At 44.7% G+C, this 23311-nt stretch overlaps 1 protein-coding gene across 1 annotated transcript in view; it reads left to right on the top strand.

Moving 5' to 3' along the window:
* The window catches only part of TET3 (tet methylcytosine dioxygenase 3), a 132700-nt gene that overhangs the window by 88692 nt on the left and 20697 nt on the right, over positions 1-23311 (top strand). Inside the window, exon 5 of the mRNA XM_036751442.1 lies at positions 15023-15113. Coding sequence (XP_036607337.1) covers positions 15023-15113 — 91 coding nt within the window. The remainder of the gene's footprint in view (positions 1-15022; positions 15114-23311) is intronic.

Genomic DNA, 23311 nt, shown 5'->3' with positions numbered 1-23311 from the left:
GGCAGATGTACCACCAACATAATATGGTGGAAAGAGGTGGTGTGACTTGGAGGAATCATGTTCCTGGCTCCGGACTGAGGAGATCTGGGTTCAGATCCTGCCTCAGTCACTTTCCTACGTGGATGATACTAAACGAGTCACTTTACTTCAGAGCTTCAGTTTCTTCATACGAAACATGAGGGGCTTGAACTACTCAGCCTTTGAGGTCACTTCCAGCCATTTAGCTTCTCTGGGCCTCAGTTTCTTCTTCTGCCAAATAAGAGGAATTAGACTAGACAGCTTCCTCAGTCTGTCACATTCTCCATCTCTCCATCCTGTGGGATGAATGCTACCAACTCCTGTGGATGTAGGTATTGAACTTACCATTCACTGAAAGTCACCAGACATATGTCCAGCACCTTCTGAGTGCCATAAGCTGGGATACAAAATTGGGGGGGGGGCGGAGCTTTGCCTTCAGGGAGCTTGCATTCCACTGGGGGATTCACCAGTAAGTAATAGAAAATATATAAAATATAATAATAACCCAGGAAGATGTCAAGTGGGGGAAAGAGGTGGCACTTGATCCAAGCCTTGAAGGAAGCCCTAAGCTTTCTAAGAGGCAGAGGGGTGTGTGTGTGTGTGTGTGTGTGTGTGTGTGTGTGAGAGAGAGAGAGAGAGAGAGAGAGAGGCAGAGACAGAGAAAGAAAGAAAATAAATGAATTCCTGGAATTGACCATTTGGTTGCTGTATGAAAAGGATAGGAGAGGGAAACCAATTCAGAGTCTCTCTCATTAGAATGTAAGCTTCTTTTGAATAGGAAGTATTAAATTCTGAATAATAATATGCCCAATACCTAGCACAATGCTGGGCATCGAGTAGGTGCTTAATAAATGCTTGCTGATTGACTACTAGATTACAGAAATTCAAGAGAGAAGGAAAGAAGTCTGAACTGTGGGGTTGCCATGTAAAGTTTTTTTTTAATTAATATTTTATTTTTTTCCAATTACTTGTAAAAACAATTTTTAACTTTTGTTTTTTATGATTTTGAATTCCAAATTCTCTTCCTCCTTCCTTCCTCTCCTTCCTCCCAGAGCCTGTAAGGAATTTGATAAAGGTTATACATGTGTAGTCATGCAGAGCATATTTCCATATTAGTCATGTTGTCAAAGAAAACACAGACCAAAAAAAACCCCAAGAAAAATAAAGTTAAAAAAAAAGGTTGCTTTGATCTATATTTAGATTCCATCAGTTCTTTTCCTGGAGGTAGATAGCATTTTTTATCATAAGTCCTTCAGAAGTGTCTTGGATCTTTGTATTGCTGAGAATAGCTGTCATTCACAGTTCATTGTACAATGTTGCTGTTACTGTGTACAGTCTTCTCCTGGTTCTGCTCACTTCACCTTGTATCAGTTCATGTAAGTCTTTCAGGTTTTTCTGAAATCCTCCTGCTCATCATTTCTTACAGCACAATGGTATTCCATCACAATCATATACCACAACTTGTCCAGCAGTTCCCCAATTGATGGGCATCCCATCAATTTCCAATTCTTTGCCACCTTAAAAAGAGCTGTTATAAATCTTTTTGTATATATAAGTCCTTTTTCTTTAAAAAAAAATGTCTTTGGGATACAGAGCTAGGAGTGGTATTGCTGGGTCAAAGTCTATACACAGTTCAGTGGCCCTTTGGGTTGCCATGTAAATTGAAGGAGAAGGTTGTGATGAAAAAGTTCTTGGTCTGAGGCAAAAGGAAGAGGAGAAAAGGGAGTGAGTGAAAATCAGGAACAAGAATAAGAGGAAAGAGCTGTATGGGGTAGTGGATGATTAGGTGCCACCGAAGCCTTCACACAAGGCACCCACCCTTCCTAATGGGGCTGTAGGTTGTGTGCCACCACCACTCCCTTCCTCCAAGGTCATGGAAGGCTCACTCCCTGCGATGGGCAGGCTGTCTGTCTTGACCCTGGCACTCTGGTCAGCAAAGGGCACTTTTATTCAGTTCCCCACTTTTTCCTGCTGTTGCCTGGAACCCCATTGCTAATGGCTGCTTTCCAGGTCCCTGGCGCCAGAGAACTGAGATGAGAGGAATTACCCTGCAGGGGAGGAGCATACTTTAACGCACAGTGATAATTACATTGAGTCGGCCTTTCTTATCCAAGCATGGTACAGACTGGTTGGGGCAAATGATGGCTCTGACTGTTCTTGCCCATAGGCAGCTGCTTTCTGGAGTTAAGGTGTCCATTGGCCACATCTAATTACATCCTATTCCTCACTCTCAAACTTAAAGCTGGCAAGACAGGTCTTATCACCTCCTTGTCTTATAGCTGAGATTCTCAAGTCTACATCTGAAGGCATGTCTCCAGTAGAGGGCCATAGGGTTCTGATCTTCATGTATTGTTTAATATTTAATCAGTGACTTGGGTATAGGACTAGAGAGCTTGCTTATGACATTTACAAATCATGAAAGCTGGTGTGTAACTTACTTGTTGGATGACAGTTTGGATGATGGGTCAATGCTGATAGACATTTCATGGGCATAAATTTAACTCATAAAAACAAAAGTCTGTTCTTGGGTTTAGGAAGGTACAGGTGATGGGGAAAGCATCTTTTGCCTTTTGGTGGCCCTCAAACCTATGAGCATGTGGCAGATGAGCACCAGAATTGCCAATAGGGAAGAGTGGAGCCCAAGCTCTGTCAGGACTCACCCTAGGCAGATGATGTCTGAAGTGCTGCATTCAGCTCTGGTCACCATATTTGATGGAGGATGTGAATCAATTGGAGAGCATCCAAAGAAAGACAAGGAAGAAGTTTGAGGGAGGGCCGTGGGAGCTGTCTTCAAGAATCTGAAAGGCTGACATGTGCTAGAGGGATTCTTCTGCTTCTGTTAGGTCCTGAGGGCAGAGCAAAGCAATGGGGGCAAGTTTCTGAGAGTTCATTGATCTCCATTTAAAGAACAACCCTCTATCAGTCAGCTCTTGGCTGCCTCTGGAGGGTTTCTACCTCATTGATTGGAGGTCCTCCTTCACATAAAATCTGGCTGGCCCTTTGCTGGTGATGGGGGAGCAGATGCTCATTTAAATATGCATCTAGAGGTGACAGGAAGGAGGAAATTGAGGGCCAAGGAGGTAATGTGATTTGCCCAAGGTCAGACAAGTAATATGTACCAGAAATGGGATTTGAACCCATATCCTTAGGTTCTACATGTTGTCTCTCCAACAGCAGTGAAACTAGTTATCCAAGAGAGATTGATTGAGAGCTACAAGTAGCCTTAAAGGCTCTTGATTCCAACACCCTCCTTTTACAGCAGGAGGAACTGAGGCTACAAAAGTTAAGTGACTTGCCTTGTCAATAAAAAACTTTAAAGAATTCAAACTTGGGCTTCCTCAATAAAGGCAGGGCAAATAATCCTGTCACACTTGTCCCTGGTCAGAGCACATCCACATTTTAGGAATGATATTTAATCCCAGGAGCTTGTGAACTGAAATCACTCTCTCCCCCATTACAGGAAAAGAATCCCTACTGACAGCACACCCAACGACTAGCCATACCCACCCCCATGAAGATGTCCAGCTTGGGGGACCCAAACCTCTCAATGCACTTCCACTTTCAGAGGGCTCTCACTGGGAGGAAGGGTCTCCAGTTATCCAGCCTAGAGTGGCCTCTTTGGTGGGACTCTCCATTTCTAGAAGCCTGCTGGAATCCCCCACCCCCCACTCCCCCCAGAACAATAGGCTCCCTCCTCCATGATAGCCTTTGGAGCATTCAGGAAAGCCATCCTGGCCTTTTTGAATCCTCTCTCCTCCAGGCTAAACAGCCCCAGTTCCTTCCAATGATCTTCTATGATGAGGAATCAAGATTTATCATCATCTGACTTCTTAGCCCTCATTTAACTTGACCAAGTCATAGCATCTGATACTGTTGATCACCCTCTCCTGGATATTCTCTTTTCTGATGTCATCCTAGCTTTAGGGTTCCTCTCTCAGCTTTGCTTAACAGTCACCTATTTCCCACTTCCTCTGAGACACTTCCCCAAAAAATGATCCCTCCCGCCACCCCCCATACCCCATAGCAACACACCCTGAGGCCAGCTAAACAAAACTTCTCTCTAGCAGAGTTTTGACATAGTAGAATTTTCCTTTCATGTTGGTAGTATACAAGTTATCTTCTTCACTTTAATTTTTAAAAAAATATTTACATCACCTATGTTTTCCTGTGAAACACCCTTTTCACAATCACTTCTCTTCTGATTTAATCATCATTGATTTTATAAAGAATTTTTTTACGTATTGTCCAGATTGTCTTTTACCTTTTAGGATCTCCTGTTTGTAATTCAGTTAAAAATTTTCTCCCAGCCTGCGCGCGCGCGCACACACACACACACACACACACACGCTGATGGTCTAACCTAGAACATCTTCCTAATTACTTTCCCATTTTCCAAGACCACATCTTTCAAGTCATGAAATTGACTGAACCATCCAAAGAATCCAAGAAATACTTGTGTTTGGTGACTTAAAAATGCATTTCATTTGATAGGGCCAAATGCAGCCTTAATTGAAGGCTCTGCTCCATAGGGTCATGATCTAGAGCTGGAATGGCCCTTAGATGCCATCAAGTCCAACTCTCCTTGTTTTACAGAGAAGGAGACTGAGTCCATGAGAGATTAATTTACCCAAGGTCACAGAGCTATTACATGTTTGAGAAAAGGTGAACTCATGTCTTCCGGATTCCACTCCAGTGCTCTTATCCATTATACCACGCTTCTCATATGCTGAAATTATGCAGTATTTCTTTTTTTTAAATAATATTTTTTCCAATTACATGTAAAGACAATTTTAACATTTTTTTAATTTCAAGTTTAAAATTTCTCCCTCCGTCACCTCCCCTCTTCCTAAGACAGTAAGTAATTTGATATAGATTGATATGTGCAATCATGTAAAACATATTTATGTATTAGTCATGTTGTAGAAGAAGAAACAGGTCAAAAGGAAAAAAAAACAAAAAATAAAGTGAAAAATAGTGTATTTCTATCTTGCAGGATTTCTTAAACAATAGGGGTTATTTTGTTAGCTTTCCAATTGTTATCTTAGAATGTAGGCTCTTTGAGAATAGGATTGTTTCCATGTGTTTGTATTGCAGATTTTAATAAATGTTTGTTGATCGATTGATTTGAATTAAGACATGGAGGACATGGAAGTCCTCCCCCTGTTCCCCTTTCTGCTGTGTCCACCCCTCCCTCCCCTCCTCCCTCTTCCTCTCCCCGTAGAACTTGAAGAGTTCTCTTGCCCTCTGTGGTACTTTCCTCCTTGGAGCCCCCACTAGAGACAGAGTCAGGGCTGCCTTCAGAACTCCAGGCCTTGGTTCCACCACTTGTCCCTGCCATCCAGGCTCCTGATGCTCCTGCAAACTCATTCCTGCACTGGCTTCCTGCACAGAAGCTCCTGGCTCTTTCCCCCTGCAGTTGCTCCCTCTTCCACCCCCCCCTCACCCCCCACCACAGCATTGCTGTCCCTCTCCTTGCTGTCCTCAGTTTGGCCTGGGGATTGGTGGCTGCATGAGTAGCTGAAGTGAATCCCAGCTTATGGTGCTGACTGAGGGGAGCAAGTGCTGGCCTCTGGGTCAGGGAAATTGGAGTTCAAGTCCTTCCTGTGAGCTACTGGTGGTATGACCTTAGGCAAGTCACTTAACCTCTTCCTGTTCTAGGCAACTCTCTAAGTGGTTGAGGAGGAGCCAACTTGCACTGGAAGGGGCCTCCCCATACCAATGAAATCACAGTGTCTGTTCCCAGGCCCTCTGGAATATTGATTGATGCTTTGTCTTTCATATCCCTTTTTCTTGATGTGCCCTCTTCTTCTCCACCACCTCCCACCCCCTACAAAGCCTATACATAAACATCTTGTTGCTTGCATTCTCTGCTTCATGCCTCCCACCCGTGGGAGCTGCTTGGGCCATTGCTGCCAAATCCCAGGCTCTTGTATCACTTGGTCATTGTTCCCTCCCAGCTCCCAGGCCCAGTCTTCTCTTTGCCACAGAAAGGCATTCCTTTCCTCTTTGCTTGGAATCTTCCACATGGGTGAGGCCAGGCAGATTAACCCAGGCCTCTCTGAAAGGGAGGGTGGAAGGGCAGATCTAGTGGCTTCTCCCAGCCCCTTCCTGCTAGAGCTGAGAAGGGCTGCAAGGAGAAAGCTTCATGTCCCCTAGTGCATGTGGACAATCCCCAAGGTCCTCAGCTTGTCTTGCTCTACACCTTCTCTGATGAGGATTCACAACCCTTATCTTGGCTCCCCCACCTCTCTGTAGTTGAGTCTCAAATCTATCCATATGTTAGTCTTGAGTTTTCTTCTAAGCACCATGCCTACATAGCCTGGAAATGCTATGGGGAAGGGGGGAGGCCTGTGGGGCAAGGGGTGGAGGGCAAGGGGAAAGGCAATTCATAATAGGTCTTCTCATATAAAAACAATTAGGATGGCCCAAGCAGCCCCAGAAATATCAGGTGTACAGCACAGATGATGGTACTTCCAGTCCCCAGTGAACATCTAGGTAATCTATATTAAGGTAGCCAAAAGGCCCCAGGGCTCTTTCAGTCAACCTCCACTGAAACCTTTGAAGATACCAAATTGTGGCCTGTACCAAAGGCCACCCCCTTGTTCTATGGAGTTTGGATGAAGACCCCAACTCACCTTCATCCGGGGCCTCAAAATGATGAAATCACCCAAAGGTGCCCCAGGTGAATGCCCATTCCCATTTCCTACTAGTACCTCAAGGTAAACATTCATAATTCAGTTTATTAACCCTCTTCTCCCAGCCTACTCCTTTCCATATTCAACAATCAAGCTATAAGCATTTCTTATTGACCTTTTCTGTGTTAGTCCTAGCCTCCTGTATGTGGCACCCAATCTCAGATGTTTATATCTTTGACCTCCTTTTTCACACCCCCAACCCCACTAGGCCCTGTTGTTTCCAGCTGTGCTGCATCCCTTTTTAGCCATCTCTTCCTACTCTTTCAGGGACTCCCCAACCATGAGTGGTCTGGATTGTTTCAAAGCCTCCTAACATAGCTCCCATCTCTATAAACTCCTCCTCCAATCCATTGACTACTGCCAGGATAATCTCCTGATTATTACTGATCATATTTTAAAAAATGGTCAATGGCTCCTTATCCACAGGATGCCTTTGCTTATCGATCAATGCCCTTCTCCTTCCATTTCCACCCTGCTTCTCTAACCTTATCTTTTCTGCATCTTCAAAACAGATGACTGTTCCCTGAATGCTCTCCTTGACTGTGCCTTTGCTTCCAGTTTGCCCTGGAATGCCCTCTCACCTCTTATTTGCTGTCCTTTAAAGCCTGCATCAGATGCCACCTTCTCTGGGGGACTCCTTCTTCCTCCTCCCTTCCCTGAATTACCCCCAACAATACCTTTCTCCCTCATATCCCATAGAGCCTGGCATTTGAACCATGTTTAGATCCCAAGTTTGTCATGTAACCCTCCCAGGTTTGTGTCATGGGCAGGTTTCAGAAACATGTCACTAAGGACTTCCTTCAGTTAATTGATAAAAATGGTTCTTAACAGAATTGGGTTCTAGACAGTAATAGTTTCCCAGGGGCCTTCCTGCAGGTTGACAGCACTGTATTAATCACCTTTCCTAGAGTCAGGTTATGCAAGCAGCTATGAATCAGCTTTAATATCATCCGGCCCACACCTCTCCTTCTTACTCATCAGAATAGCTGGTGAGCTTTAGTCATGCACTTTTCTAAAACACCTCCTGTCTCTGGCATTGCCCCAATGTAGAAACCGAGCAGTTGCTCAATATATCTGGCTATCAATCCACCTACCTTCCTACCTACCTACAGAGAAGCAGCAGGAGCTAGAGGGCTGGCCTTTGAATCAAGTTGATCTGAGTCCAGGTCCTGTTTCTTGATAATATTTGTAGAACTCTAAGCATAGTGCCTGACGTATCAAAGGTACTTAAGTAAATCTTCCTTCCTTCCTTCCTTCCTTCCTTCCTTCCTTCCTTCCTTCCTTCCTTCCTTCCTTCCTTCCTTCCTTCCTTCCCTCCCTCCCTCCCTCCCACCATGGGTAAGTTACTGATCTGCAAGGGTGGAGAGAGTGGAAATCATAGTCCAGAATGAATGAAGAGGCATTTATTGAGTAGTGACTATGTATCAAGCACTGGAGATACTAGTAAAAGCAAGAAAAGATAGTCCCTACCCTCAAAGAGCTTAGATTCTAACAGGGAAGACCAAACACAGGAGGGAAGGGGTGGCACAGGAGGAGGATTTTGGTCAGCAAAGTCAAAGTCATTGCCATCTCCTTTCCTTGGGTGGCTGTGTTGATTTGGATGCTATTCTGAGAGCCACAATTAGAAACGGCTGGGGAGGGGCAGGCACGGTGGTCTGTTGGGGCTGGGGAGGGAAGCATGGCATGACAATAGCTGGAGAGCACTCACACATGGTCACCACTGCAAAGCCCAGGGTCCCAGAATGGGAGCTTGCAGATGTGGGAAGGAGGTGGAGGCTGATTCATAGAAGATGGTCAGGAAGTAGCCAAAAGTGGAGAAACAATTGCTAAATTTATCCCCACACACATTTGTACCAAGGACCCAAATGGATTTGTCAGGGACAATTTCAACTTAAAGAATCCATGTTCTGTTTTCTCTCCTTGTTTATACCTGTTCTGGGCCTTGGGAGCACTACCATTTCTTTCTTTCTTTTTACTGTTTTTTTTTTCTAATTTATTTATTTATTTTTAGTTTACCACACATGGTTCTACATAATTTTGAGTTCCAGATTTTCTCCTCTCCCTCTCCCCTCCCTTCCCAAGATGGCATGGAATCTCATATAACTACCATGTATAACTTTGCATTGAATTAATTTATACACTAGTCAAGTTGTGGAGAAGAATTATAACCAATGGAATGAATCATGAGAAAGAAGAAACAGAACCAAAAAAAAAACCCTAAAAACAAAAACAAAAGAGAAGCAAAAAAGGCGAGCATGTAAGCACTACCATTTCTGCTCAAGTTTTAACTTATTATGAGGAGGGACCAAGACTTTATTATTCTCATGTGCCTAGACGGTGTGAGAAAGGCTCACTTTCTTCCTGGATGTGGGGCTTCCCCTCTTTCTGGGTCCACTTGCCATTCACAGCCTACATAAGATTTGGTAAATGAAAGAGACACAATGAGTCAAGTGTTGCATGGGTTCTGATGCATTAAGGAATTGAAAATCACTGCAGCGCAGATTCAGAGTGGTCGCTTTGGAGCCACAGGACCTGGGCTGGGATTCCATCTTAGCCACTTACCAAGTGTCTTAGTAATCTTGCAAAAGACAGCTCCTGACCCCAAGAAACTCACAATCCAATGGGTCTCTTCTCCAAGGATGTTACTAAAAAGCCTCAGATATACAAGTGTGTTCATCTAGTAGCATTACTTGGATTTATTTTTGAAAAGCTGGAAGCCAAAAAATATGTCCAGCAATTGGAAACTCTTTTGTCAGGTGATCCTATGGTCTGAACCAGAGAGCTAGCCCCACTGCGCTCATCTGAGATGCCACTGAGCCCTAGTTGCTGGGAGACTGAGAGTTCCAGCAATGGAAGCTCCATAAAAGCAGGGACTGGGTTGTTTTTCGCCATTGCCCCCTCAGGCCTGAGCATAGTCCTTTGTCACATCAATGTTTAAATGTCAGTCGAATTAAATTATCTGTCACTCACTTTATGTTCTTTCTTTCTTTCTTTCTTTTGCCAACGCACCTTGTTTTGGAAAGATACTTCCAAAAAACATCCATTGTACATTACTGGGGGAAGAAAGATTATCCATTTCATGGAAAAAAGGGAGTATTTTTTAATTTTGCAAGTATGGTGCCCATATTGACCATCAAAATTGGCCAGCTCTTCCGCTCTCTCTGTGGATTTTATTTATGTTGTTATATTTGTCGCATCTCCCGTTTTTGGCTTCATTTTCTTTGCCTCATGTCCTAGAAGTCTTTCCAGCTTTCTCTGAATTCTCCGTCTTTGTCTTTCCTTATGATAAAGTAACATTCCATTATATTCCCATGCAAAACTAAGAAGTCTGCGGCACACTTTGGGGTTTATAGTTTATTTTTAAATGTAAGAAATGCTATGGTATGAACATGTTTGTCTGGTTGAGTCTTTTATGTAACAGAGAATAGAACCATTAGACTATTAGCTTCTTGTGGGCAGAAGTGTCTTTTGCCCTCCTATCCCCACATTGCCTGACACATTGTGAGTGCTTGGTAAATGTTTGTTGACTGAATGTATAGGTCCAGTTGCAGTAGTGGGGGAAAGGACAAACAGCTTTGTTTTTAACGCAATTTTACAATTATCCTCCAGAAAGGATGAACCAATGCATACTTTTGCCTGTGGGGAATTAGCTGCATATCATCTACTTTAGCCCTTCATTATGGTATTTTGTAAAGGAGGGTCAGGAACATTGGGTTTCTCTTATCTGAGCCTGACCCGTGGTATTTTCAGTCCAGGGTTTAGGCTCTGACACCAGTTCCAATTTTAATTTGGAGGAGATAATTGACTTCAGAAACTTAAAAATGTACTCTGAGCATTTCAATCTGTATATAAATGACAGTACTTATTAAACATTTGCTGTATGCCAGGAAACACCTGGCATTTAATCCCCATCACAGCCTGGCCCTACCCTGCCTTCCCAAACTTCAGACCTGGCCCTCCCTTCCCTATGCTGGTACTCTGTGGGTAGCAGCACCCTAGCCTTCTTGCTGTTCTTCCCACAGGCTATTCCATGCCCTGGCCAGACCCACGTTGGCAGTGTCCCCTTCCTCCTCACCCCTTCCTCTCAGAATCTTTGATTTCTTTCAAGACTCAGCTCAAGAACCTCCTTTTACATGCTTGCCCTAGCTGCTAATTGCTAATGCCCACCCTTTTCTTCCCCAATTAGATTGTTACATATTCTCTATCTGTATAAATATTTGTAGGCTCATATGCACACATATTTGTTGTGTCCGCTCTTAAAATGTAGCTCCTTGGTGGAAGGAAATGCTCCATTTTTTTCCCCTTCATATCCTCAGCTCCTAAGACAAGTGCCTAGCACATAGTAGGCATTTACAAAATGTTTGTTGATTGGCTAACTGACTTAAATTTCTTCTGCTTGGCTCCTGAAAACTGAACTGGTCCCCTCTGAGGGTGAAATTGGTGCATGCTGCAAAGAAAATTTTGCCTTGACATCAGAAAAAGCTCCCTTACTATTGGGAGCCAGTCCAGGAAAGGAACTGAGGGCCCTCAGGAGGCATCACTAGATGCTAATGATCATGGTGGTGATGGTGCTGCTGCTAGCTCCCATTTATTTATTGCCTACCATGTGTCAGGCACTGTGCTAAGTACTCTGCAAATGTTATCTCAAATGAGCCTCGTAACAACATGGGAGGGAGAGGCTAGTATCCCCATTTTACAGATGAGGAAACTGAATCAAACAGAGGTTAAATTCCTTGCCCAGTGTCACACAGCTATTGAGTATCTGTGGTTGGATTTGAGCTCAGGTCTTCTCACTCCAAGCCCACTGCTCTATGCATTGTACCACTTCTTTGCCTTCTCATGCAAAGGCTGACCTTTGCCAGGGGTGAAATAAAAGGACTTCTTAATTCCAGGTTGGATTTGGATGGCATGGCATCCTTCCAGGGTCTCTCAGCTCTGGCATTCAAGGATGCTGGGCTCTTCTTACTGCACTCGGAAAACTTGGAATGATCTCTCTCAATTGCTCCCCCATCCCAGGCCTAAACACCTAGACTGTACTACTCCCTCTTTCCTTTGACTTATCAGAACAAAGTAAAATACCTCCAAAACCAGTGAATGGCCTCCTGCCTCACTTTACCCCCTCCCTTTGCTAAGTCCATTCTCCCTTCTCAAGAGACCATCTCTGCTCTTCCAGTTTTCTAAGAGCTGACACAGGCCTTTTCCTTGGTAAGAATAGACCCAGTCCTTTGCAAAGCTGTTACATTAGAAGGACCATTACCTGCTTCCCTTCTCAAGGACCTATTTCCAACTGCCTTGTCAAGCTCTTGTTCCTGTTTGGACCCCATCATTTGGTTTATTTCTTACCCCCCCCCACCCGCCCCCCAGGCCAATCCTGCTAGTGAAACCCGTCTGTTACGGTGTTTCTTTCTCTCATTTCTCGATCCCATGCAAACACAAGATAATGGACAACAGGAAGAGAGCTTTGGGTCACGTTTTGCCTGTGTCCTAGTAATGACACATAAGTAAACATGTCAGAATGCAAAGCACTTGATACACAAGCCCATTTGGTCTCCCTGGTGAGGGAGGGGCTATTTCTTCCATTTCACTAATGCAATAGCCAAGGCCCAGAGAGATGGGGTAGCCTGCTTGAGGTCACACAGCTAATTAGGGTCCAAGGCAGGAGTCAAACTTGGAGCTTCCTAGCTCTAATTCCAGTACTCTCTTCACTGCACCATCCAGTCCTTCTGGACTTCAGCTTCCTCAGCTGAAAGTTGGAAAAGTTGAACTTGACCAGTTGCAAAGTCTCTCTCCCAGCTCTTACTATGTCCATCATCTCTCTTGAGGGTCAGTTTCCTCAACTTTTTAAAATGAGGATAATAGTACCTTTGATACCAACCTCACAGGATTGCTGCATGTAGTAAATGAAATTGTGTTCCTGGGACTGGGCTGCCAAAAGCTTTGAGGGTGGCACAGTGAAGGAACAAAGGCTTTTTGAATTGGCTCTCTTTTTTTTCCAATAGCTACTACCTGGGTGATTTTGGGCAAGGTGGTTTCTCAGTTTCCCCATCTGGAAAATTAGGTCCAGGTCCAATAGTTTGGACTTGGCAGCATCTGAGATGCCTCCTGGCTATCAGTCCATGACCCTGTGAATGTTAGATTTGAAGGCTTTCTGTGTGTGTGTGTGTGTGTGTGTGTGTGTGTGTGTGTGTGTGTGTGTCTCTCTCGCTGTGTCTCTGTCTCTCTGTCTCTGTCTATCTCTGTCTCTCTCTGTGTGTCTGCATTTGTGTGTGTGTCTCTCTCTCTGTCTCTGTCTTTCTCTCTCTCTGTCCCTGTCTCTCTCTGTCTCTTTCTGTGTCTGTATCTCTCTGTCTCTGTCTATCTTTCTCTGTCTCTCTGTGTCTGTCTCTCTATCTCTCTGTCTCTCTGTCTTTCTATCTCTTTCTCTCTGTGTGTGTGTCTGCATCTGTCTCTGTCTGTCTCTCTGTGTCTGTATCTCTCTCTCTCTCTCTCTCTCTCTCTCTCTCTCTCTCTCTCTCTCTCTCTCTCTCGCTCTGTGTGTGTGTGTGTGTGTGTGTCTGCATCTGTGTCTCTATCTCTCTCTGTCTCTCTGTGTGCCCTGTAACCAACAAGTGAGTTACATCGTTCTTTCTTGACTGCCATGCGCGTCTGGGTTCTAGCATCGATCCCTCTAGCTGTGTTCTTGGACCGCACAGCTGGGTATTCCTTGTTTCTCACATATAGTTCTTGCTTCTGGGCTTCTTATGAGGCTCAAATGAAATGATAGCAGTGAAAGGCTTGACTGACTTTAAATTGTGGTAGAAATTTCCACTTCAGCCTTCTTGAAGAATGGGACGTAGAATTAGGATTGTGGCATCCTAACTTTGCTTTGGTTTTCTGTCTCCCTCACTCTTTTACCTTCCACCTTAGAAACCAGAGTTTCTGGCTAGAGTTGAGGGTTTTCCACAAGGAAGTGGGAAGTCGGGATCTGGTATGCTCTGAGCTTGGCCGTGTGTGAGACCTTGTGAATGCCAGACTAAGTAATCCAGTAGAAAATTGGGAGGCAATAAAATGGGAATACACCTCAGGTTTTCCGATGAAAGGAGTAAGGCTAATCAAGCCCAGAACCCCATATTTTCTGAAGACACAGAGCAAATTTGGGGAGGCTCATTCAGTTTTATGCAGAGTACAAAGTATACCAGAGTTTCTAAGGTAGAAAGTAATATTTTTCAAATTCTACTTTACTTTATTTTCAGTTCTGAGTTCTTTCCTTCTCCCCTCCCCCTCCTCACCCACTGAGAAAGCAAGAAAAAGAAAATTTGTTACAAATACGTTTAATCAAGCAAACCAAATTCTCCATTGGCCATGCTCCTCGGAATGTTTCAATCTGCACTTAAAACAATGCACCTTTAGATGAGTCCCCCAAATTTGTCCTGCATCTTCAGCAAACACGGGATTCTGGTTTGGGTCATCCTTAATTCTTTCACTGGAAAAACTGAGAAGTATTCCCATTTCATTGCCTTCCCTTTTCCTACTGGATTACTTAGTCTGGCATTCAAGGCTGTTTAATTTACATTGTGGTTCCCACTTCCCTATGAACTCTAGCCAGATCACTGAGGGGATGGAGAGCTCTGACATTCAATGATTCTGTGAGTCGGTGGCCTGGGTCGTTGTCATCCATCCCTCTGTCTTTGCTGTTCTTAAACATTTTTTGTTGCTGGGTGGCATTGTTATCTTTGCTAGGAGAGTTGCCAGACATGGGACACGAAGTGTGCAAGAGCCCAGAGACCTGATCGCAACTCGGTATCCACTCAGTAGGGGCATTTCTTTTTGTTGAATTCTTTGGGAAGTTAGGGTCTGGTATGCTCTGAGCTTGGCTATGTGTGCAACCCAAGTTTTGTTTATTTGGGGAATGCTGTTGAGTGAGTAAAATGTATGTGAACTAAAACTCCAAAATTGGGGCAGCACCCTTAGAACCACTGCTTTACCTGTCCTTCCCACCTTCAGAAAATAGCCCGCATCAAAGCTTTTCCATGAAGTCTTTGTCCCTAATCACTATCAATTATAAGATCATTGAATGTCAGAGCTGGAAGGAACTTTAGTCATCATCTGCCCCAATGGCCTGATTTTGCACATGAGGAGGAGAGGCCCAGAGACATCAAGATAGTTGTGTGAAGTCATTCAGTGGCAGAACCAGGATCTGAATCCAGACCCTTTCACTCTTGTGTTATGTCATCCCTCTCTCCCTCCCATGTGTTGTACATACCAGGCACTCAGTAAACATTTGACAACTGCTGAAATAATTTTATTTTTTTCTTTCCCTCTCAACCCAGAGCAAATAGTGGAGAAAGATGAAGGTCCATATTACACCCACCTGGGGGCTGGGCCCTCTGTGGCAGCCATCCGAGAGCTGATGGAGGATCGGTAAGTGGGACTTGGCTTCGATGGGCCTGGGAGCAACTTGGCATCCAGGTTCAGGAAAGTTAGAGATTTACCCTAACTGTCCCATGTGGATTATAGAGGGAATATGGGCCTAGGACCTATCAATTGGCCCCGTGGCCACAGGACTCTGAAGTTGCTTTCTGCCCCCTCTCCTGACCCGGCCCTCAATCAGACCTCTCTTAAACCAGGGAGCCATATATTGGTCCCATTGTTGGTCAGTACAGTAAAAAGCTTAGAGCAGGAGGGGTTATAGGGTAGTTCTAAGGCAGTAAGTAGGAGCTCATTACAAAGAACTTCCCAACAGTGGAAACCATCTACAAATAGAATCATGAGCCAGGTCGAGTGATGATAGTAACTCATCTTAGTACCATTGTATGGTTGGTAGATCAGAAGAACCTCTACCCCCCAACATGATTCTCTCTCCCTCCCAACCAAGGGAGCCTTTCTTAACAGGGACCTGTTGGGGTGGAGCTGGATTAAGTAAAACCAGCTCACCTGTGGGCCACTTCTGAAAAGGTTGAAGACATTTCGTGTCCATAGTCCTCCACAGAAAAGCGGGAAGTATAGTTCCTCCTGGCCAAGACTGGTTATTACACTCGATTGGGTTCTCTCCGTGCCCTTGTCCTTCTCTGTGCCATCTTCATCATTGCGTTGACTCTTTATTACATTCCATTGGGTTCTCTTCATGCTGTTGTCCTTCTCTGTGCCATCTTCATCACTGGGTTGACTCTTTATTACACTCCATTGGGTTCTCTTAGTGCCTTTGTCCTTCTCTGTGCCATCTTCATCATTGGGTTGACTCTTTATTACACTCTGTTGTGTTCTCTCCATGCCCATGTCCTTCTCTGTGCCATCTTCATCACTGGGTTGACTCTTTATTACATTCTGTTGGGTTCTCTTCCTGCCCTTGTCCTTCTCTGTGCCATCTTCATCATTGGGTTGACTACTACATTCCATTGGGTTCTCTTCCTGCCCTTGTCCTTCTCTGTGCCATCTTCATCACTGGGTTGACTATTACATTCCATTGGGTTCTCTTCCTGCCCTTGTCCTTCTCTGTGCCATCTTCATCACTGGGTTGACTCTTTATTACATTCCATTGGGTTCTCTCCATGCTCTTGTCCTTCTCTGTGCCATCTTCATCACTGGGTTGATTCTTTCCCTGGTTCTTCCTCCTTCCATTTGGCCACAGTCCATGAACGTCTTTCTCTGTTTCTCTGACCTCTTTGTTTTCATGGCATGGTGACATTCCCTTAATGATGTGCCACATTTTGTCCAACTACCCTGCAGTGGAGGGCATGGCACACACAAGGATTTTTTGCTATCACCAAAACAAAATGCTGTTGTGAATATTTTGGTGACATGGGACTTTTTTTTTTTGTCTTCGATCTTGACATTCCATGTTTAGTGAGACAACTCAGTCTATGATTATGGACATTTTAGATAGTTAAGTGGCACCATGGATACAGTACTGGGACCATATTAAAATCCAATCCCAGATACTTAATAGTTGTATGACCCTGGGCAAGTCACTTAATCTATTTTGCCTCAGTTTCTTTAACTGTAAAATGAAGATAATAATATTTCCTGTTTCCCAAAGTGGTTGTGAGGATGAAATCAGATATTTGTAAAGTGCCTAACACAGTGCCTGACACATAGTAGGCACTATATAAATAAACTGTTTCTATTACTGAGTGAAGGGCCTTTGGGCAAATGCTCTATGGCCACTTGTCTGGTGTGATATAGAAGCAATTGTTGGTCAAATGTCCCAAAAGGACAAGATATCGTCTGTGGTCCCTTCTCCCTTCAGATTCTATGAGGGCACCATGACCTTTTCATTGTCTTTAAATTAGAATTCTGATTTATTAAGTATTCAGTATAAGCCATAGGCTTGGGAAGTTATTAACTGTGTCTCCGACGGATACTAAGTAATTGCCTTTTTCCATTATGCTACTTAAAAATACAAAGAAAGAGTTGTAGCCTGTAGTGGATTCATTCAAGATTAGAGTAAGTAGTCCCCAGTGTCCAGGGACATGTTGACCAATGCCTCATTCTGTAGTAGGATGTGTCTAGAGAGGGGTGGCACACAGACAGGGAGCTAACTGCTTTGCCCTGTAGTCTGCCTAGGTCAGAATACATCTGGATTATGGAGGTAACTCATCTGAGGAAGGCCATTGGTAATTGGAGAGTATGCAGGGGAGGACAGCTAGTACGATGAATGTCCTTGGGTCATCCGAGGATTGATGGGAGAAAAGTCAGCAGCTTCAGCCTAGAGCAGAAGATTTGGGTTGTTGGGGTAGAGCAGTGTGCTATGCAAACTGGTTCATATATTTGAAAGGCTTTCATGTGGAAAAGGAATTTGTTCTGTTCTGCTTGGCCCCAGGGAAGAGAAGAAGCTGAGCATTGGGTACAGGCTACAGAGAGACAGATTGGAGGGAAAGCTCTCCTTTATACTTGGAATAATTCCACACTTGGGAGATGCAGTGGGTTCCCCTTGCTGGACATCTTTGAGCAGAGGCTGGATGCTCACTTGTCGGGGGTTGGAGAGGATAAGTGACCTTGTTTCAGTGTAGGTTGGACTAAAGGACCTCTGAAAGGCCCTTCCTACTCTTAGCATTCTGGGATTCAATTCCGTAGGGCTCTTAACACCAAGGTAATTGTATCAGGATCATTGATCTGGTGCTGGAAGAGACCTTACGGATCATATTGCAGAAGCCTTTCCTTTAACAAATTAACTCAGGCCCAGAAAAGTGATATGACTTGTTCAAGGTAACCCACATTGTAAGTGGCAGTGGCAGGATTCGGAATCTCAAGTTGGATGCTCTTCCCACTGGACAGCGTCAGCTCCAGTTTACTTTCTGTGGTTCTGCTCATTTCACTTGGCATCTAGTCACAGATAAGGAAACTGAGCCCTAGACCCTAGCTAGTGCTCTCCTTGGAGCTGATCCACAGTAATATAATAAGTGATCCATAAGGCTTTCATGGAAAGAGGTGGAGTTGAATAAATAGACATTGGTGCCTCCCCCATTGCTGGCATGGTTGTTGGGAAGCTCACTCTAAAAGTCAGACTTGCAATACTTTCTTTGCATTTTGAAGGATTTCCAACCCAGTGATGCCATGCCCCTTCCTCAAAGGTGATTGAAAGGTCTTCTATCCCATTCTTGCAGCCTCTTCCAAACTTCTGATATTTACAAAAGCACTTGTTGGTCATCCATCTTTGTGGTCATCACTTCACCTCTTAGTACCTCAGTCTCCTTCCCTATAAAGTGGGACTAAAAATAGTACCTCCCTCCCAGAGTCTTTGTGAGAATGAATTGCTATGGTGTATATTCAGAGTACTTTGCAATCTTTGAAACCTGCTCTCCAAATGGAAGCTACCGTTGTCTGTGCCCTGTTGGACCATGCCCAGGATTGTGCCCCTTGAGGTTAAAGGTGCTTTTTTTCAGACTTTGGGTCTCTAGGGAGGAGAGTAAGGATTTGCCAAACTCCCCAGTGCTTGAGGTCCCATGTATGGGGCTCATTCCCTCCAAACCATCTTATGATCAAATCAATCATGATCATCAATTGTCAATCATGATCATCAATTGTCAATCATGATCAAACCCTGATAACACTAGAAGGACTGGTAATGGAAATGGACAGACTAGCAGGCAGGCTCAGCTCTTTGAATGCAAACAGCAAGAAGATGGTTTTGTTTTCAGCCATGTGGACTTTAGAAGAGACTTTGCTCTGTCTGTCTGACTGTCTTCTGTCTGGCTGTTTCTCCTCTCTGACTCCAGCAAGTCCTTCTATGCTAATACCTCTTCCTCTAGCATGTGCTTGCATGTATGCGCGCATGCGCGCGCGTGCGCGCACACACACACACATGCAGGTACACAAATGCTCACACATATACATGCACACACAAACACACATGCATGCACACATGCATGCATAAACACAATATTTCTCTTCTCTCTCCTTCCTATCCCTTTGTGCATTTAACATTATTTTTCTTGGTGGCCCTCTTTTTTTTTGTGGCATTGCTATTGCTAACCCACCTCCCTGACAAGAGACAGAAAGAGAAACACTGATGGGGGGAAAGGGAGGGAAGGAGGTAAAGAGGGGAGAGGGGAGAGAGAGTGAGCAGCTTAGCCAAGCCAAATGCATCCATCCAGTGGCCCTACCCCCACCGTGTATGTCTTTCTTATCCCTTTGGACCCTTGTATCCATCACCTGTGACAGGAGGTGGGCAGGCTGCTTCAACACTGATGTTCTGGAGATTCAGTCCAAGTGCTGCTCAGAGGTTGTAAGTCTTTCAAAACTGCTTTTCTTTTCACTTGCTTTCTGTTTGTAAATCATCTTCTTGTTTCACTCCCATTATTTTCCATTGGTTCCTTCAGTCCAGTATTCTCTGAATTCATTTGTTTGTCATGTTTTATGATGAAATAACGCTCTATTGCACTCATATATAGAACTTGTTAAACCATTCCCCAATGGTCTAAGACATAATCTAAGAAAATACCGTAAACTCCAGTTCTTGGTTTTTCTTTTTGCCCTTTCTTATAACCTTCTTTGAGATCAGCGAGTTTGTTTTGCTTGTGATTACTCTTTCTCTGGTATTATCCTCCCTCAACCCACCCTCCTCCCCACTTGTTTTCCTCTCAGGTTTGATTTCTATAATAAACAGAAGAGTGGATGGGGAGAGTAAAGGAGGGAGGGAACAGCTGTGATTAGGTTTTGCAGTAGTTGGCATAGTGGATAGAGCACTGGATTTAGAATCAGGAAGACTCTTTATGAGTTCCAATCCGGTCTTAGATACTTACTAGCTGTGTAACCCTGGACAAGTCACTTGACCCTGCTTGGCTGAAATTTGCTGAAGAAGGAAATGACAAAACAGTCCATTAGCTTTGCCCAGTAAACCCCAAAATAGGGTTATGAGGAGTTGGACACAGCTGAACAAGTATTTTTAAGACATTACAGATGAAGGATACTACTTCCGTTTGGCACCAGTGGGTAGAGCCAGCGACCATTTCCCTTTGGGGTAGAGATGGTTTTCTTATTTGTTTCTAGCACGGTGCCTAGCACATAGCAAGGGCTTAATAGCTTGGTAGTTCTAAGTAGTAGTAACAAGAGTGGTTAATAGTTCTAAAGAGGCAAAGAAAAGAACTCACCAACAACATGTGTAGTCCCAGAACTGACCATGTGCCTTGAACAGTAATGGCTCCTCCCTCATTATAGGTCTTCACACAGAAACTAGATGAGCACACATGGTGCCAGGTAAGCATGGTAATTCCTTTGGGCTTCAGGTTGGTCAGGATGGCTAATGAGATTCCTTCCAGCTCTTGAGACCCTGCTCATGTATATTTGTGCCTGAGCAACCATTGAGGTTGCTTCCAGCTCTACGTCTGTGATCTTCCAGTGCAATTTGAGTATGAGCAGTATTGTTCCCTTTACAGGTGAAGAAACTGAAACACAGAGGTTGACTTGTCCCAGGTCACATAGCCTGGAACAGAGCATGAATATGAATCCAAATACAGATAGGGTAACTGAGGTTCAGATAAGTTAGGTTGCGGAGCTAAAACTCATAGCTGGGTCTTTAGGTTCCCAAGGTCAGTCCCCTTTCAGCTCTCCCCTGCTGCTTCTGGATGCATGGTGGGCATTTGGGCCAGCCTGCAGGTGGTCATAGATCCCTAAAAACTGAGCTCACTCTTGCTGCAGGTTGTTTTTTTCTTAAGATGCAGAATAAGTTTATTTTAAGAACTTCAAATGCCACTTGGTGGGTGGCAATAATACTAGCCCCTCTGCTGATGCCAATTTTCCTGGTGGCAGCACAGCCAGGCAGCTAGAGCAGGAATGGGTTCTGAGTTAGCCCTGGGCATCCCAGGAGTGGGAGAGCTGTCTTTTAGTGCCAATTCTGCCTCTGCCTACCAACATAAATGTACTCAACTATTAACCTTGAAGAGGTGTGAAGATTTGTAAGGATAGAATAAGCAGCTAACAGTTTCAGATCTAAGGTCCCTCCCAGTTTGGACAGTCTGGGTTCTAAGGACCCTTCCAACTCTGACTCTGATAGAGTTGTGAGCTTGTTCTAAAACATGATTAGATTGTGAGCATGAGTGTATATTACCTTAGAGAGAGAGAGACTAGTGTGTGTGTGTGTGTGTGTGTGTTTGTGTAAGTAACATTTATATATTTGTAGCTCAAAGTCTATGTGTTGGACACATGGGCACAGTATCACTCCATAAAGCCAGAGACTTTCCAGAGCCTCATGACTGCATGGAGATGTCCTTGTCTCCTTAAAGGCTTCCTTAATGGATCCAAAGTTTGTGTACATCCTACAGAGCTGGAAAGTGGAGTCCCCATGCAGACAGTTGAATTGTCTCAAGACCCCCGTGGCTGAGATCAGAATCTTTTCAGCTTGTTCCTGGGGTGATGATTTATTTTTGGTCGTAGCAACACAAAAAGTATGCCTTGAAAGGTATCTCAAGTGTCTTTCTAGGTGCCTGGAGAGCTGGCTGCAGTCGCCAGACCCAATCCCATCTCTGAGCAGCAGCAGCATTAGCATTTGTTTTGTGTGCTGCTGGGCTGTGAGGGTGTGGATCTAGCTGTGTATGTGCCCATGTGCTTGCCTGCATGTGCCTCTGTGTGTGTGTTTGCGCCTTTATTCATCCGTGATCGGTATGCAGGCCCTGGGAACTCCGCTGGCTTGGAGCCCTGATGACATAACTCCCCCTGCCAGGGGATCTGTTCCCTTTTCTCATGCCCGAGCAGCTGCCTGAGGCCAGCTATGCAGGGAATGTCGCCTGACTGCAAAGCCGGAAAGTGGCCAAGACTCTGCAAGCCGGCAGCTCTCTCCTCATTCCCCTCCTGATGGGCGGGCGTTGGGCCCTCTGTCGAGCCCTCCCCTCTGAGCACCTACAAGAAAAGTCATTCCTTCTTCCTTACATTCCTTGGGACTCCCGTTCTAGTTTGAGTCACAGAGTCCTGGAGGAAGATCAAACCAGACGTTGGGCGCCTTTCTTGGAAAAATGTTTGATATTTGGCAGAAATCGAGGGCCAGAAATTGGTGGGAGCTTGGGTACAATTTTCACTGACTGTAGGTTGTCCTTGTTACCAAGCCTGTTAGCTGGCAAGAGGATTCTGGGTATGTGACTCCAGCAGCTGGCTTTTTTACTCTGGATTTTACCATAGTGGCCAGAAGCAGTTTTGGAGTCAGGATGCCTGGATCTGAGTCTTGTTTCTGACACACATGTACTGTGTGACCCTCCCAGCCTGGCCCCTTCCTACCTGACATTTTATTCCCCCAATGTCCTGGTGTCTCCTGTTCCTGGAATCTGTCCCCACACCACCCCCCCCCACACACACACACACTTCCTTTTCTCCACTTACTGGCTCTCTCCTCTGACATTAGCCCCCACTTATCCTGTCTGTAGCTTAATTGTATAGAGCAATCTGCCTGTTGTCTCTCCCATTAGACTGAGAGCCCTTTGAAAGCAGGGCTTGTTTTTGCTTCACTTTGTATCCCAGCACTTAGCACAGTGCCTAGCACGTAGTAGGTGCTTAATAAATACTTATTGACTAACAGAATTTCTCAGTGCCCCAAGCAGATCTCTGTAATGTTGTTACAGATGATGCTGCATGGATATCCTTGGAGAGGATTTCCACACAGAAGGAGTGGCACACATCAAGGAAATCAGAAGGCCAGACCTCCCCCTGCCACTGCCCCCCCCCAAAAAAAAAAACCACCCTCATGTATCCTTTGACTAACTTTATCTATAGTCAGCACTTACTGGTATTCTCTGGTGGACCTGTGGTTGGGTTCGTGTGAGTAGCTCTCTAACAGGCCTCCTTCATCCTGCGTGGGTGACTCTTATTCTTGCTCTTCAATAAGCCAGCACCCACCCCAAGTGCTCTGGGAGTTATGATCTTCTGCGTGCACCAGCTCTGCCCGGGCATGACCAGCCTACCTCCTATTTCTGTCCTACACATCCTCTATGACATTCTTTATATGCTGTCTTACCCATGAGTCATTGTTGGTAATCTCCTGTGTCCCACAAATGCCCAAAGCTTTGAGAGTCACCCACCCTTTCACTTTAGTGGGGATTGTTATTTCATGATTCACCAATAAAGAACGTCATTAAGAGAGAGCTTCTCTCTCTCTCCCTCTCTCGCCCTCTCCCTTCCCACCCCCTTCTCTCCTC

This window comes from Trichosurus vulpecula, chromosome 3 (assembly GCF_011100635.1).
Source record: "Trichosurus vulpecula isolate mTriVul1 chromosome 3, mTriVul1.pri, whole genome shotgun sequence".
Classification (NCBI taxonomy): domain Eukaryota; kingdom Metazoa; phylum Chordata; class Mammalia; order Diprotodontia; family Phalangeridae; genus Trichosurus; species Trichosurus vulpecula.
Note: the sequence above shows the minus strand (reverse complement) of the source record. Positions and strands in the feature narration are given on the sequence as shown.